General features: G+C 35.5%; 1 protein-coding gene across 1 annotated transcript in view; it reads left to right on the top strand.

Moving 5' to 3' along the window:
- The window catches only part of LOC121369675 (E3 ubiquitin-protein ligase rnf213-alpha-like), a 73,517-nt gene that overhangs the window by 20,945 nt on the left and 40,135 nt on the right, over nucleotides 1-12,437 (top strand). The window contains exons 6-7 of the mRNA XM_041494726.1: nucleotides 4,918-5,219; nucleotides 11,626-11,885. Coding sequence (XP_041350660.1) covers nucleotides 4,918-5,219; nucleotides 11,626-11,885 — 562 coding nt within the window. The remainder of the gene's footprint in view (nucleotides 1-4,917; nucleotides 5,220-11,625; nucleotides 11,886-12,437) is intronic.

Below are 12,437 nucleotides of genomic sequence, written 5' to 3' on the forward strand. Positions count from 1 at the left end.
CATGCCTCGACTGGGATCCGAACCCAGTACCTACCAGCCTGTAGACCGATGGCCTGCCACGATGCCACCGAGGCCGGTTTACAAGAAGAAAAACAATGGATATGCATGTATATGTATTATACAGATAGAATAGTGGATATAATGTATGCATGTAATATAAACGAGACAGTTATTCAGTTATTCAGTTAATTATGTGATTTAAGAAATATATATCATAGATGACTCCCATTTTTGAATGCATGACTCCCAAAATAAAACCCTGTGAGTCATGATGACTCCCATTTTGCAGATGCTAGATGGAACCCTGATACTATACTAGGTCAACTGAGGTTCATTTATACTGGGCATTGGGTAGGGTATATTGTTTAAACTACTTTAGAGAACTGTTCAGAGAGTATTTCCAAGATTATACCCAAGACGAAAAGTGTATTCATTTAAACCCAGGCGAGCCCTTCTCCAAAACATGCTTTACTAGGGCCCCTTTACCAATAGCTAAAAGCGAGTTCACTAACTGATTACAGCTTGCAAGGCTGTCAATGGGAAATTCAGTCTGGGGATCGGTGACTTATGGGTCAATTTTTCAGGTGTCAACTATTGAAAATTGAGAGTCATGGGCTTAAGTTTACTCTAAAAGGTAAAGGTCATTAGTTGGTTTAATGTCCGAAAAATAAAATATTTCTATGATTAAACTTACATATTAAATATATTTTTTTGCTTAGAATATCAGTGTCTGTATATTCAATGTGTTTCTGGTCGTCTTAATATTTGTAACAAGCTCAGACTGGATTGTGTCTTCAAATAATTTTGTACGTACGATGCATTAACCTATGTACTGAAATGATACGCAAAGTGTTTTCTTAGTTAATTGGTCTATGCTGTTAGTTGCTTCTACCTGTGATTCCTGATTGGCAGGTGTGTATTTGATTGGTAACCAGACGAGCCAATTAATTGACGCTGTCTAGACACAAAAATACATACCGGTATTGTACATACCTGTCGCCCCTAAAATGGTAATGGGCATGGTTTATTACTGTAAATAGTTCTGTAAAACTATTGATTAAGTAGACTTTTCCATCTAAAACCACAGAACTGACCAATTACGTAGTCCCAAAGAAAAGAAAATTATCACTTGGGTATCATGGGTTGTCGTTTTTGCTCCAACGTAGCATATCAATAGGCCTAATAGTGTACATTTTTCCTTTGGATTATTTAACAGAGAAAAATACTATAACCCCATTTTGTTTCGTTAATGCAACTTGAAATATATTTAGTTAAATAGTTTATTATATTATTACATCATTTATGCTGTTTTACAAGTCAGGTTGATCAAAGAGAAGCGCCTTGTCGAAAATTACTGCTTTTGTTTACACTGTACATACAGGAGATGGTCAGGAGCTGACATCACTTCGCCCCAAGCTATCCCACCAGATGTCACAAAAACGAAACAAAATGGCTGCCCCCAGTTAGCAGGAATAATTGTGTTTTTTTATTTACTCTAAAATTATGCGTTTTTCATTTGCTAAAGTGTCAGTATGTGTTGATGGTCCGGGTATGCATCTTTCCAACACATAAGGCTCTTGTTTGAGTTGACCCTATCTATAATGTCATTAATGTTGGGTCCCCCCATTTGTCCCCAGGGAGGAGAGGAGTGAAATTTATTATAGTTATGTAGAGAAATGCAAGAAACTTACTGGTGCAAAATACACATATTGTATTTATTTGTGTGTTGATTTCTCTAGTTTGTTTTTAACACTTCGATCCATGCAATGTTCGAAAATGAAAATAAACCAGTGTTTGAAAATAACAAGGCACTTATTTACACTATTTTCACACTCAGTTTACACTGACATAGATGCAAATGTATGGTGTCTGCATTCGATGCATTGATGATGTTCTTTAATAATGATAAAATAAACATTCAGAAAAAAAAAATCTACATTTACTCAGAGAGACACAGATAGAGTACACTATAAAATGAGTTTCATGGCCATTTTATCTTTAGAGAATACCAGGAATCCCACTTGTGTCACAGCGAAATCAGTTGTTCCAGCCAATCAGAGGACATCAATTCAACATTTCATGAGTCTTCAATGACCTTGCTCACTACACCTTGTTCACTACCGACCCCGGTCGGGCTGCCTGCATGTGCTCCTTTGCGCCAGCCAGTGTGGACGATCCCACGTTCTCCCTACCCCAACCCCTTGTTTTCTGTCATGGATAGAAGAGTTGGCATATGTCAACACTTGTGCCCATGACAGACTTTTTGTACAGCATCTTGCTCTGAACATGCACATAAAAACTCTTGACCTAACCTAACCTGAATGACTGACATCTTTGGTCAAACTCATACTTTCTACCGATAACAGTGTAGTGGGTGTGGTGGGGATCGAGGGGTGGAAACGGTTATGGCCCAGGAAGTAGATAAACTTGTATAAATGGTCCTAAAATGCATTCTATGTAGTGGGATAACTAGGTATTTACCAGTTACGAATATCTACTTCCCGGCACTAGTTAATTGCCCCATTACGTGTGTGTCGGTGTGTGCAGTCAAAAGGTAACGACGATACTATATCACAGTAGGCTGGTTACATTGTGGATATTAATAATAAATATAATAATTTAAATGTGTGTGTATGTACTATTCTGTCTATGGGATGGTGCATATAAAAGATCCCTTGCTGCTAATCGATAAGAGTAGCCCATGAAGTGGCGACAGTCAGTTTTCTCCATCAATATCCGTGTGATCCTTAACCATATATCTGGCGCCATATAACCGTAAATAAAATGTGTTGAGTGCGTCATTAAATAAAACATTTCCTTCCTTCCTTTCTAAGCTGAGACCCCAAATTTGACCATTTGGTACCATCCGAGGTCACCAAACTTAACCATACTTTCTTGATATGTGTTTCTGAATCTCAAAACAACATGATTGACATTTCTCCGTATTAAGCTAATTTTTATGATACAAACTGCTAAGTTTTAATGGTAAACCAATACTTTTTTCTAAACAAAACCCATCTACATATAAAATTGCATGACATGGGCCACAGTACTTCACAGTGCCAACCTTGCTTTGATTAATGGACATATGCACACAAATCACTAGTGACTGGACTGATGTTTCTATTTTTAGCATTTCCATTTAATATCTTTATATAATTGATAATCCTGAAAAATACACCCCAAATAACACAACAAACAAACAAACAAAAACAAATTCCATTTACAGGCGTACAGGCAACCAATGTTTGTAATCCTATGTAAATATGCTTCCTCGTTTCGTTGTAAAAGAAAACACGGCTCATACAGCAATGAAGAACATGCAAATCAGTTAGACCCTTCTACTTCTAGAGACATTTATTATTCGGCTTACTGGTACTACCCAAAATAGGATGTTCTACTTCCCGGGCCGACACCTAGAAACACCATGATCAGCCCTGTAGTTACTGGGTAAAAGGCGTAGATAAATTATAATCTTTTTAAAATATAATTGACATGGAATTTTAACGATTTATTAATTGCTCGCCTGGAGCTAATAAGGTATTTTTAAACATGAAGGGCTAATATACATGTACATGTATATAAATGTCAATAGATAGTTTAGTTTGTGAATGTCATTAATGTCAGGTCTCTAGTTTCTCCTGGGGAGGGGGTGAAGTTTACTATACTTACATGTATAGAGAGAAATGCATTTAAACTGTAATTTCCAAATAGAGCATTTCCAACTAAATTTGGTGGAAAGCTTCCTTGATGCATGGAAAAAAATTGTTTTTATCTGAAAGCCCCTCAGCTAGAGACCCGAGTGGTAGGCATAAAAACTAAACCAATTTTAAAAAGTCTTCTTCTTTTCTTCCATAACTGCCAAGAAAAATAAATGTGTGAATTTGGTTATTCTGGCCCCCAGGGGCTGCCTGAGTGGTGGGGCACAAAAGGGCAAAATAAACCATTTTATAAAAAAATATTTTTACTTCCAGAAATATTATAACTGAATAGTCTTCATATATGTAAAGGTTATTAGATAGTTTACAGGGTTCAAAATAAATCATTCAGGTTATCAGGAGGTTACAACATATCAAGAAAGTCAAGAACAGTACTTCATGGTATGTGCTATCCTGTCTGGAATGGTGCATATAAAAGATCCCTTGCTGCTAATCGAAAAGTGGCGACAGTGGGTTTCCTCCATCAATATCTGTGTGGTCCTTAACCATATGTCTGATGCCATACAACCATAAATAAAATGTGTTGAGTGCATCATTAAGTAAAACATTTCCTTCCTTCGTTCTCCATAAAATCTTATTAAACTGAAACTACATCTCCTAAGTTTTTTTCCAGCTGAGTTTTATTTTAGATACACATACAATACAGTGAGAACAATGGTATAAATGTGTGTCTGTCTGTCTGTCCATCCAACCATATGTCAGTCTGTCTGTCCATCCGTCTGTCTGACATAGTTTTCCAGATGTTTTTTTCACAATGCCTTGAGATACTGAGTCAAAATTTTGTGTATAACTTTATCCCTATTATTGACAGAGTTGTGACCTTTGAACTTAGGAGATATAAAAATTTATTTTCAGACTTTATTTGGACTCAAGATATTGAGCTGAAATTATATATTTAGCTTTACCATGTTCTGTTACAGATCAAGTTTGACCTTCATTTACCCATTTATTCACAGAGTTTTGGCCCTTAAACTTTTGTTTTGCAAAGAGCAAAGATACAGAGATGGAATTTTGTATATAGCTTTATCATGTACAGTAAGAGTGATTTACCCATTTTTCACAGAGTTATGACCCTTGAACTTAGATAAAGAAATATGTTGGGTCAATAGGGGACATGTATTACTTTAGCAATACTCTCAGGATGCTTGTTGAATGTTGTTTTCTTTTAAATTGTTAATTTGTTGAAAAAATGTTTCAGATGTTTGGCACCAGTATGATGGCTTTGTTTATCCTAAATCAAGCACAAGTTTATGGAACAAAGCTAAAGAAGCAGTAAAAAGTTTGTTCAAGGATTTCAATGAAAAAGTGAAAAGTGACACAAGGAAAGCTGCAGCACATTTTCTTCCATCTGCTAATGAAATAATCCAGTCTTTAAAGGAGGACAATAGTCAAGTCCATGCTGAAGAATTGTTGCGTGCTATATACAATGTCATGAACTCTTTGAAGATTCAGATGATAGACTTACATTCAGGATCTGTTGATTACAATTTCTTTTATGAAGTAAGTGTTTAGTCACAGATATCTTTGTCTTTGTGTTAATTTTTATGTTATTGGTCTAAGGACCATCACAGAAATTGGATTTTACAATAAAATACTTTAAAAAATACTGTCAAGCAGGAAATGTATAAGTATAAGCATAAAATGAGGACATGTGCAACACTAATGTTTCATAATGCTAAATTAAAACTAAAAACATGGAACAATAATCTTAAAGTATATAAATATTTATTACGGATTAATTAACAGTTTATAATTTACTTGGAACTAAGATTTCAGTGAAAATTGGTAACTTCCAATAGTCTATGAGAAAGCCTCTGAACTAAAATAGTACACTTCTAACTTTACTAGTCTTCAAGATACAGTTTGTTGACCTTGTTAAGGGTACCACCCATTTTCAAAAGGCTGTGAGTGTTTCATGTTAACTTTTCTATCTAGGAGCCTGATGGCACCTACATCTGGGTTTTTATATATATATGTACACAGTGACTAGCATGTAAAAGTATCTATAATTGTCTGTTGTACATCAGGAAGTAGATTCTATAGTTGTCTACCATAACACTTTATGAAAGCCATAACGAGGCCTTGATTTAATAATAAATGATATATGAATATCGAGTATTTTTTTATGCATGCTATCTTAAACGTGAAAAATTTTTCAAGTTGGTGATGAGCAGAATTACATGTTTAAAAGTTTATCAACTTCACACAAAAAAGTTACAAGGTTTCATGTAATTAAATAATTTAATTATTAATATTATTTCAGTTATTTATTTCTCTGCTTTTTAATTACCCAGTACATTTAATGATACATTTTATTTGTTACAAATCAGGTTTAAAAAAAATAATAGTACCAAGTACTTTCCATGGGAAAGCAGGCCTTCTAGAATTTTTATAAAATCCACTAGCTATGGGCATATCAGTTATTTAAATTATTTATTAGCCACAATTAAAAATTCACTAGCCCTACTTTACTTTAAGTTAATACAATTTTACTAAATAATAGTAATAATCAGATATGTCACCTAAAGAGGGAGATAGAGATTAAAAGCACTAACATTGGGGTCTTGGGGTGGGGGCAGGATATTTATATTTACAAAATAGACTTAACTGCAACATTTGACCAATTTTTTTCACTAGCCATCAGGCATGGCAGTAATAGTTATTTACTAGCCCAACATTGAATATCACTAGCCATGGGAGTGGGGCTACCATAATCTAGAAGCCCTGTGGGAAAGGATAGGAAGTGCATCATAGTCATAACATTGTTTCGATCACTTTGTTCGCAAGTAATACAAGGATATATTCAGGATTTGCCAATAACTGGTTTTCAACTTTATGATTGTGTCTGTGTGTTGCAGTCCTTGCCTTTTGAAAAACATTGACGAGTGAAAAATTGCACAACTCAAAACGCTTAGGCGAGTGAAAAATCGCACTCATCAAAATGCAAAAGCGAGTGAAAACCAAGCATTATTAATTTATGAAGTAAATGGTACATGTAAATGTAGACACATATGTTGCAAAAATGAACCAATAAACCAATAACGTGTTCTAATTTTATGTTGTTTGGTTCATTAGTGTAGTCTATATTGTAGTCCCTTTCAGGAATGGAGTTATTAAAACATTTCAGAGCAGTGCTAAAAATATAATTATGACATGCACTGATAAAGACTATTTGTTTTTTTAATTACAATATGTACTATTCAGATAATGTGATGCACACAATTATACATACCTTTTCAGTGTTAGATGGTTTGGTGAACATGCATCCAACCATGTGTAGGTATAAACTTGTCTTGAATTTCATTATTATGTGCAACGAACATGATTAGGATAGTTCCCACTGGTTCCCACTGGTTCTGAGGAGGTACGTGGAACTATGACCCATGCATCTTAGGTGTGCACTACCGACTGAATTAGATCCCTCATATTATTTTTATTTTTTAATAACTCGTTAAACGTAGGCCTACAATTAGTTCAATTGATAGTGTTGGTCGGGGCATTGACATTCACATGGCATTTTTTATTCAACAATTAGCAACCAGTCTCCCTCCCTCAACATTTTGTTACGTCATTTGACCTACCACTACTAGTGATGAAGGGCTGTGACATCTGTGTCAAGTCAGTGTTATGTTATTGATGTAGAACAGTACCAATGTTGTTGATAAAAAAACATATACAAACTCCAACAAAATCTGTCATTACAAAGGATTTTATTCCAAATGTGGGTTGCCATAATAAAGATAATCTAAAAACCCCCACAATTTTAGACACCATCATGTAGACAAGCAGCCAGAGTTCCAAGAGTAAAAATAATCTGACCCTGATAGCTCTGATTGGTCAATATGTTATGTCACAAACTATTGCGAATCAAATCATGTTCCAGTCACATGGTCTGTGACTTTGTAATAAACGTATTGAAACAAAAATGAAATAGTCAGCTATGATTATTGATTACTGTTACTATATTTTCTTCATATATACATTATATAAATAACAACCTGTGGCTGAAATACAAATATTTAAATGAAGTTTTATTTGATTTAAAAAAAAAGAAAGAAAAAAAGATGTAAACCCACCCCCCAAAAAAACCCCACAACAACAACCCAACTTTTCTTTTGTAAACGAGACCTAGCTAGGCCTATTCCTACATACCTTATTATCATTTCTTTCCTTTCTTTTTTATTATTCTGTCTACTTTTGAAATGTCTTCGTAAAAATTTCATTTCTTTTTTAAATAAAGTAGAAAGTTACACACTTGCCATATTCAGGACCTCACGTAAGCTTTTTAAGCTAACAGATATGAACTATTCGAGACCATTTTACGAACTTCGCTGATTTCCGTAACGAGTTCATTTGTGTAGGCTCAGAAGCCACTATTTAATTCAATTCCATTTTTTTTGTGTAACTATATCAACAATATAAATGAGTTGGCCGTATCAGACGTTGTGATCTGTTACCTTACAAAAGTGGACTGTTTGTAATTAATAATAAATTAAATAGGCAAACGAGTTTTGATCGGATTGGTACAACTTCGAAGATGTCTATTAAACAATTGTTTTCTGATTTGTGTAGCAAATATAAATACCAGTCATATATTAAAAGCTTGCATGGACGCTACCGTTCTCATCACATTTAAAAAAAAAAAAAAAGTATTTTAAAACGGGTCTTTCTATCAGCTACATAAGGTAAATAGTGACAGTATATGTAGTGTGTGCATGCATAGTCAGAGTATCAATATACATTATTTTAAGTGTAACACTCACCAGATTGAAATTACGTGCGCTGTTCGAGTGCGATCGCATTCGTGCACCTTAAAAGGCAAGGTCTGGTGTTGCATGAAAAAATGTTGACCGAGATCCCAGGCTATGTTAATCACATGATCGTCTTTTCATTACTTGTTCAAATTGTTCACCTGATCATGTTTTGTTAAAAACTATTACTTTACTGTTAAATAAAGTGTTCATAAGGTGCCTAATGATATTTAAAAAAACCTATTTAGATATCTTTTTCTGTGATAATATTTACTTGTTAAAATTTGACTTGGGTTGTTTGGAAAACACATTGTTGCGGTCTGTTTTATGGTGACCATATTATTGATGATATAATGATTTTAACTCTGCAAAATCAAAGGCAAAGTGAATTTCGTTCACACGCTTAACAAGGCGAAGTTTAATCCTATATAGTAATTATTTCCCCCGAATCGTCCCATAGCATGGGTTCAGTCAAAGTATGTACACTTTCCAGAGCACACTGATATTTCATATCCTGAATATTGCCTCTATATGGTACATAGTCTAGAGGCAGAATTAAAAAAAGTGGCTTAGAAAAGGATTTTGTTTTACCAGAGAGAGTTATTCCATGTAGGATGATGTGCTGCATCATATTCCAGTGGAGGTCAAGTGTGTGTGTGTGTGTGTGTGTGTGTGTGTGTGTGTGTGTGTGTGTGTGTGTGTGTGTCACCAGAGGTCATTAAAAATCAAGGGGGTACAAATTTGAAGAAAAAATTTAATTTTAATTTTCTTCATAAATATCTTCATAGCCCTATCGTTTATGTGGGATTACTTGTAAATACAAATACCACATTGAATTAGCTAAACAATTGCTTTAAAATTTAGATTTGCATAGTATTCAATACAAAATCTCAACTTTAAAGGCATGCTTGTGCAAGGCCTTTGGACAGGTATGCATATTCAAAGATATATATTGCACATTATTGCTTAATACCAACAAGTATATTATTATATTTAATTTATAAAACTGTTAAATGTGACAGCTATTATATATAATGGGTGCAGCCATTTTGTTCCATTCCAGTTAATATGCCCTCTGACAAGCTGGTGGTTACGTAATACTTAACGCGCAACATCAGGAATGAGTCTTAGAACTAGAGAAACAAATCTACCTGGTTTTTGCGGGATGATAAAATAGGCATGCATTGCAATGTTCTGTAATAATATCCATCCCAGTAAACCAGCAATAAGTATATATTATTTTTCATTACAAAATAAACCACCATTGTCAAAGTGGCTACACAACAAGTCGAAATAATCGTACCATGCATTAAAATAAGTACTGAACTGATACACATAGTGTTTTCTTAGTTAATTGGTCTATTCTGTTAGTTGCCTGTACCAGTAGGTACATGCTCATATACCACTAGGGTTTCGAAAACGCCCATCACCGGCTTAGTCTCTGATGTCGCCAGTGACTAAGTCTGGGACAAGAGGTGGGTGGGGTGGAGTTAAGTTGGAGGTGGGTGGAATTTGGAATAAACAATTTAATAGTAAGGTCAAAGACCTAAAGCCGAAAAGGGATAGGCTGACACATTCTACTCAAGTCTGGGGAAATTTTTTTCCAGAATTAAAATTTGAAGGTGATTTAAGCAATTTAGATGGGCTGTCAGAATAAATTGCGTTGGACTATTTTGAACTGTGGTTTAAAAAGTTTAAAGTCTGACTAAGCCCTTACCTGGAGGAAAAGGTTCTTAAAATGTTGGCGTTAAGGCGATCCCAGGAAGTGGCGGAAGACCAGCTGTGGAAGGGTTCACTGGAAACATGTAGCAGTTAGTGCTCCAGTGACGTTGGGGTAGTCCTGGCCTATGAGTAGCTTGAGTGCTCTGTGCTGAGTAGCATTGTCCATTTCCGGCAATAAGCATTCCTGGTTGTAAGTCCCCTAACCCCCACTCGGTAACACAAACTATTCCCACTCCACCTCTGGTGGCAGTCGGGTGGAGTGAGAACTCTCCCTCTCCACTTGGCAACTGGTGGAAAGAGAAGTTTGTGACTGCAGAAAAGATTGTGGTTGTTGTGGATGTCCATCTTGATGACGTGTCTATACCTAGGTTTGAGCTTGGGGGGGCGGAAAAAGTGTACACCCCTGGTCTTTCGGGTTGGGTTGCAGTGGTTATGAATGTGCCATGTCGGGCTGGTCACTGGGCAGGGCCTCCAACTCTACAGGTGTCGTCATTCGTGGGGGCGGTGACTTCGCCGGAATTGTTTTCCATGGAAGAGAAACAGGGCTAGCCATGGTTTTCAACATCGCGATGTTCAACTCCCTGGATGGCGATCTCAGCTTGGTGGGCTTGCGTCTATCAGGCTTTGTAGGTCGGGGTGGGGGTGGTGACCAGTGATTCCTAATTGGCAAGTGTGTATTTGATAGGTAACCAGACGAGCCAATTAATTACCGCTGTCTAGACACAAAAATACATACCATTATTGTGTAATAACCTGTCGCCCCTAAAATGGTAATGGACATGATTTATTACTGTAAAAAGTTCTGTAAAACTATTGATTAAGTAGACTTTCCCATCTAAAATCACAGAACTGACCAATTACGTAGTCCAAAAGAAAAGAAAATTATCACTTGGGTATTATGGGTGGTCGTTTTTGCTCCAATGTTGCATACCAATAGGCCTAATAGTGTATATTTTTCCTTTGGATTATTTAACAGAGAAAAATACTATAACCCCATTTCGTTCAGTTAAATGGCTGCCCAGTTAGCAGGAATAATCATGTTTTTTTATTACATGTAACTCTAAAAGTACGCATTTTTCATTTGTTAAACTGTGTTGATGGTCCAGGTATGCATCTTTCCAACACATAAGGCTCTTGTTTGAGTTTACTCTCCCTTTAACATTAATTTTCTGAGTTGAGTTTTCGATTAAAAAAGGGAGTTTCAAATAGGATATTGTTCTACCAGAGAGAGTCAAAGCAACCACCATGATTATTTCATGTAGGATGATGTGCTGTATCATATTCCAGTTTTGAAAGTGTTAGGGATCACCAGAGGTCATTAAAGGTCAAGAGGTACAAATTGAATTTGAAGCAAAAAAGTAATTATTTAATGATTGGGGATGACTGAAATTAAAATTAGTTTGTTTTAATCTATGATTACTTACTATTTTCAGAGCTTTGGAGAAATCATGAAGCCTCTCTTTCAGGAGCTTTCAGTGTGTGTTGAAAGTGCAGGAAAGAATGAAATATCTGACCATGCATTGTCTGTGGCAGTGTTCATGCTAATGATCTGGAAATACAACAAGATTGAAAAGTGGAGCTATTTGCAATACATTTCTACTTTTTTCAAAGCATTATTACTGCAAGCAGATGCGGAGAGAATGTCCTGTCCAAATTATGACCGTATGAAAAAGAACTTCCCAAATAAAGAAAAGTAAGTTGAGAATACATGGCAAGGTTAGACTGCTGTGGCCAGACAAGGTGAAAATAAAATCTAGTTCTGAGCTTTAATTTAGCTTGATGTATTTTCGTACCAACTCACACAGTATCCAGGTACTATACATGTACATTTGACACCTGTCAAATTCTAAAACTACATTTAAATGCCAAATAAAAGAATTTCATGTTTTAGCTCTACATGTATATCATGCAAAATCAAACTGAGCATAATTATATATATGCATTCAAAAATGCTCATCTGTATATAATTTGTATATAATTATCTATAGGTAGATATAAATTGGTACATGTATGTGGGGTTTTTTTGTTGTTTTTTGTTTTGTTTTTTTTGTGAGTGAGTGAGCTAGTGTGTGTGTGTGTGTGTGTGTGTGTGTTTGAGAATATACAGACTTGCTCAGCTAGTCATGTAATACAGCCAGTGCACACTGTAGTTATCTTCATTCATGCATCAGTATTCTGCATGCTTATTTAAGGGCTTGACGTAAGACATGAACAGTTGTTATGTCACATACAGTGATTGACAATA

Source organism: Gigantopelta aegis, chromosome 4 (assembly GCF_016097555.1).
Source record: "Gigantopelta aegis isolate Gae_Host chromosome 4, Gae_host_genome, whole genome shotgun sequence".
NCBI lineage: Eukaryota > Metazoa > Mollusca > Gastropoda > Neomphalida > Peltospiridae > Gigantopelta > Gigantopelta aegis.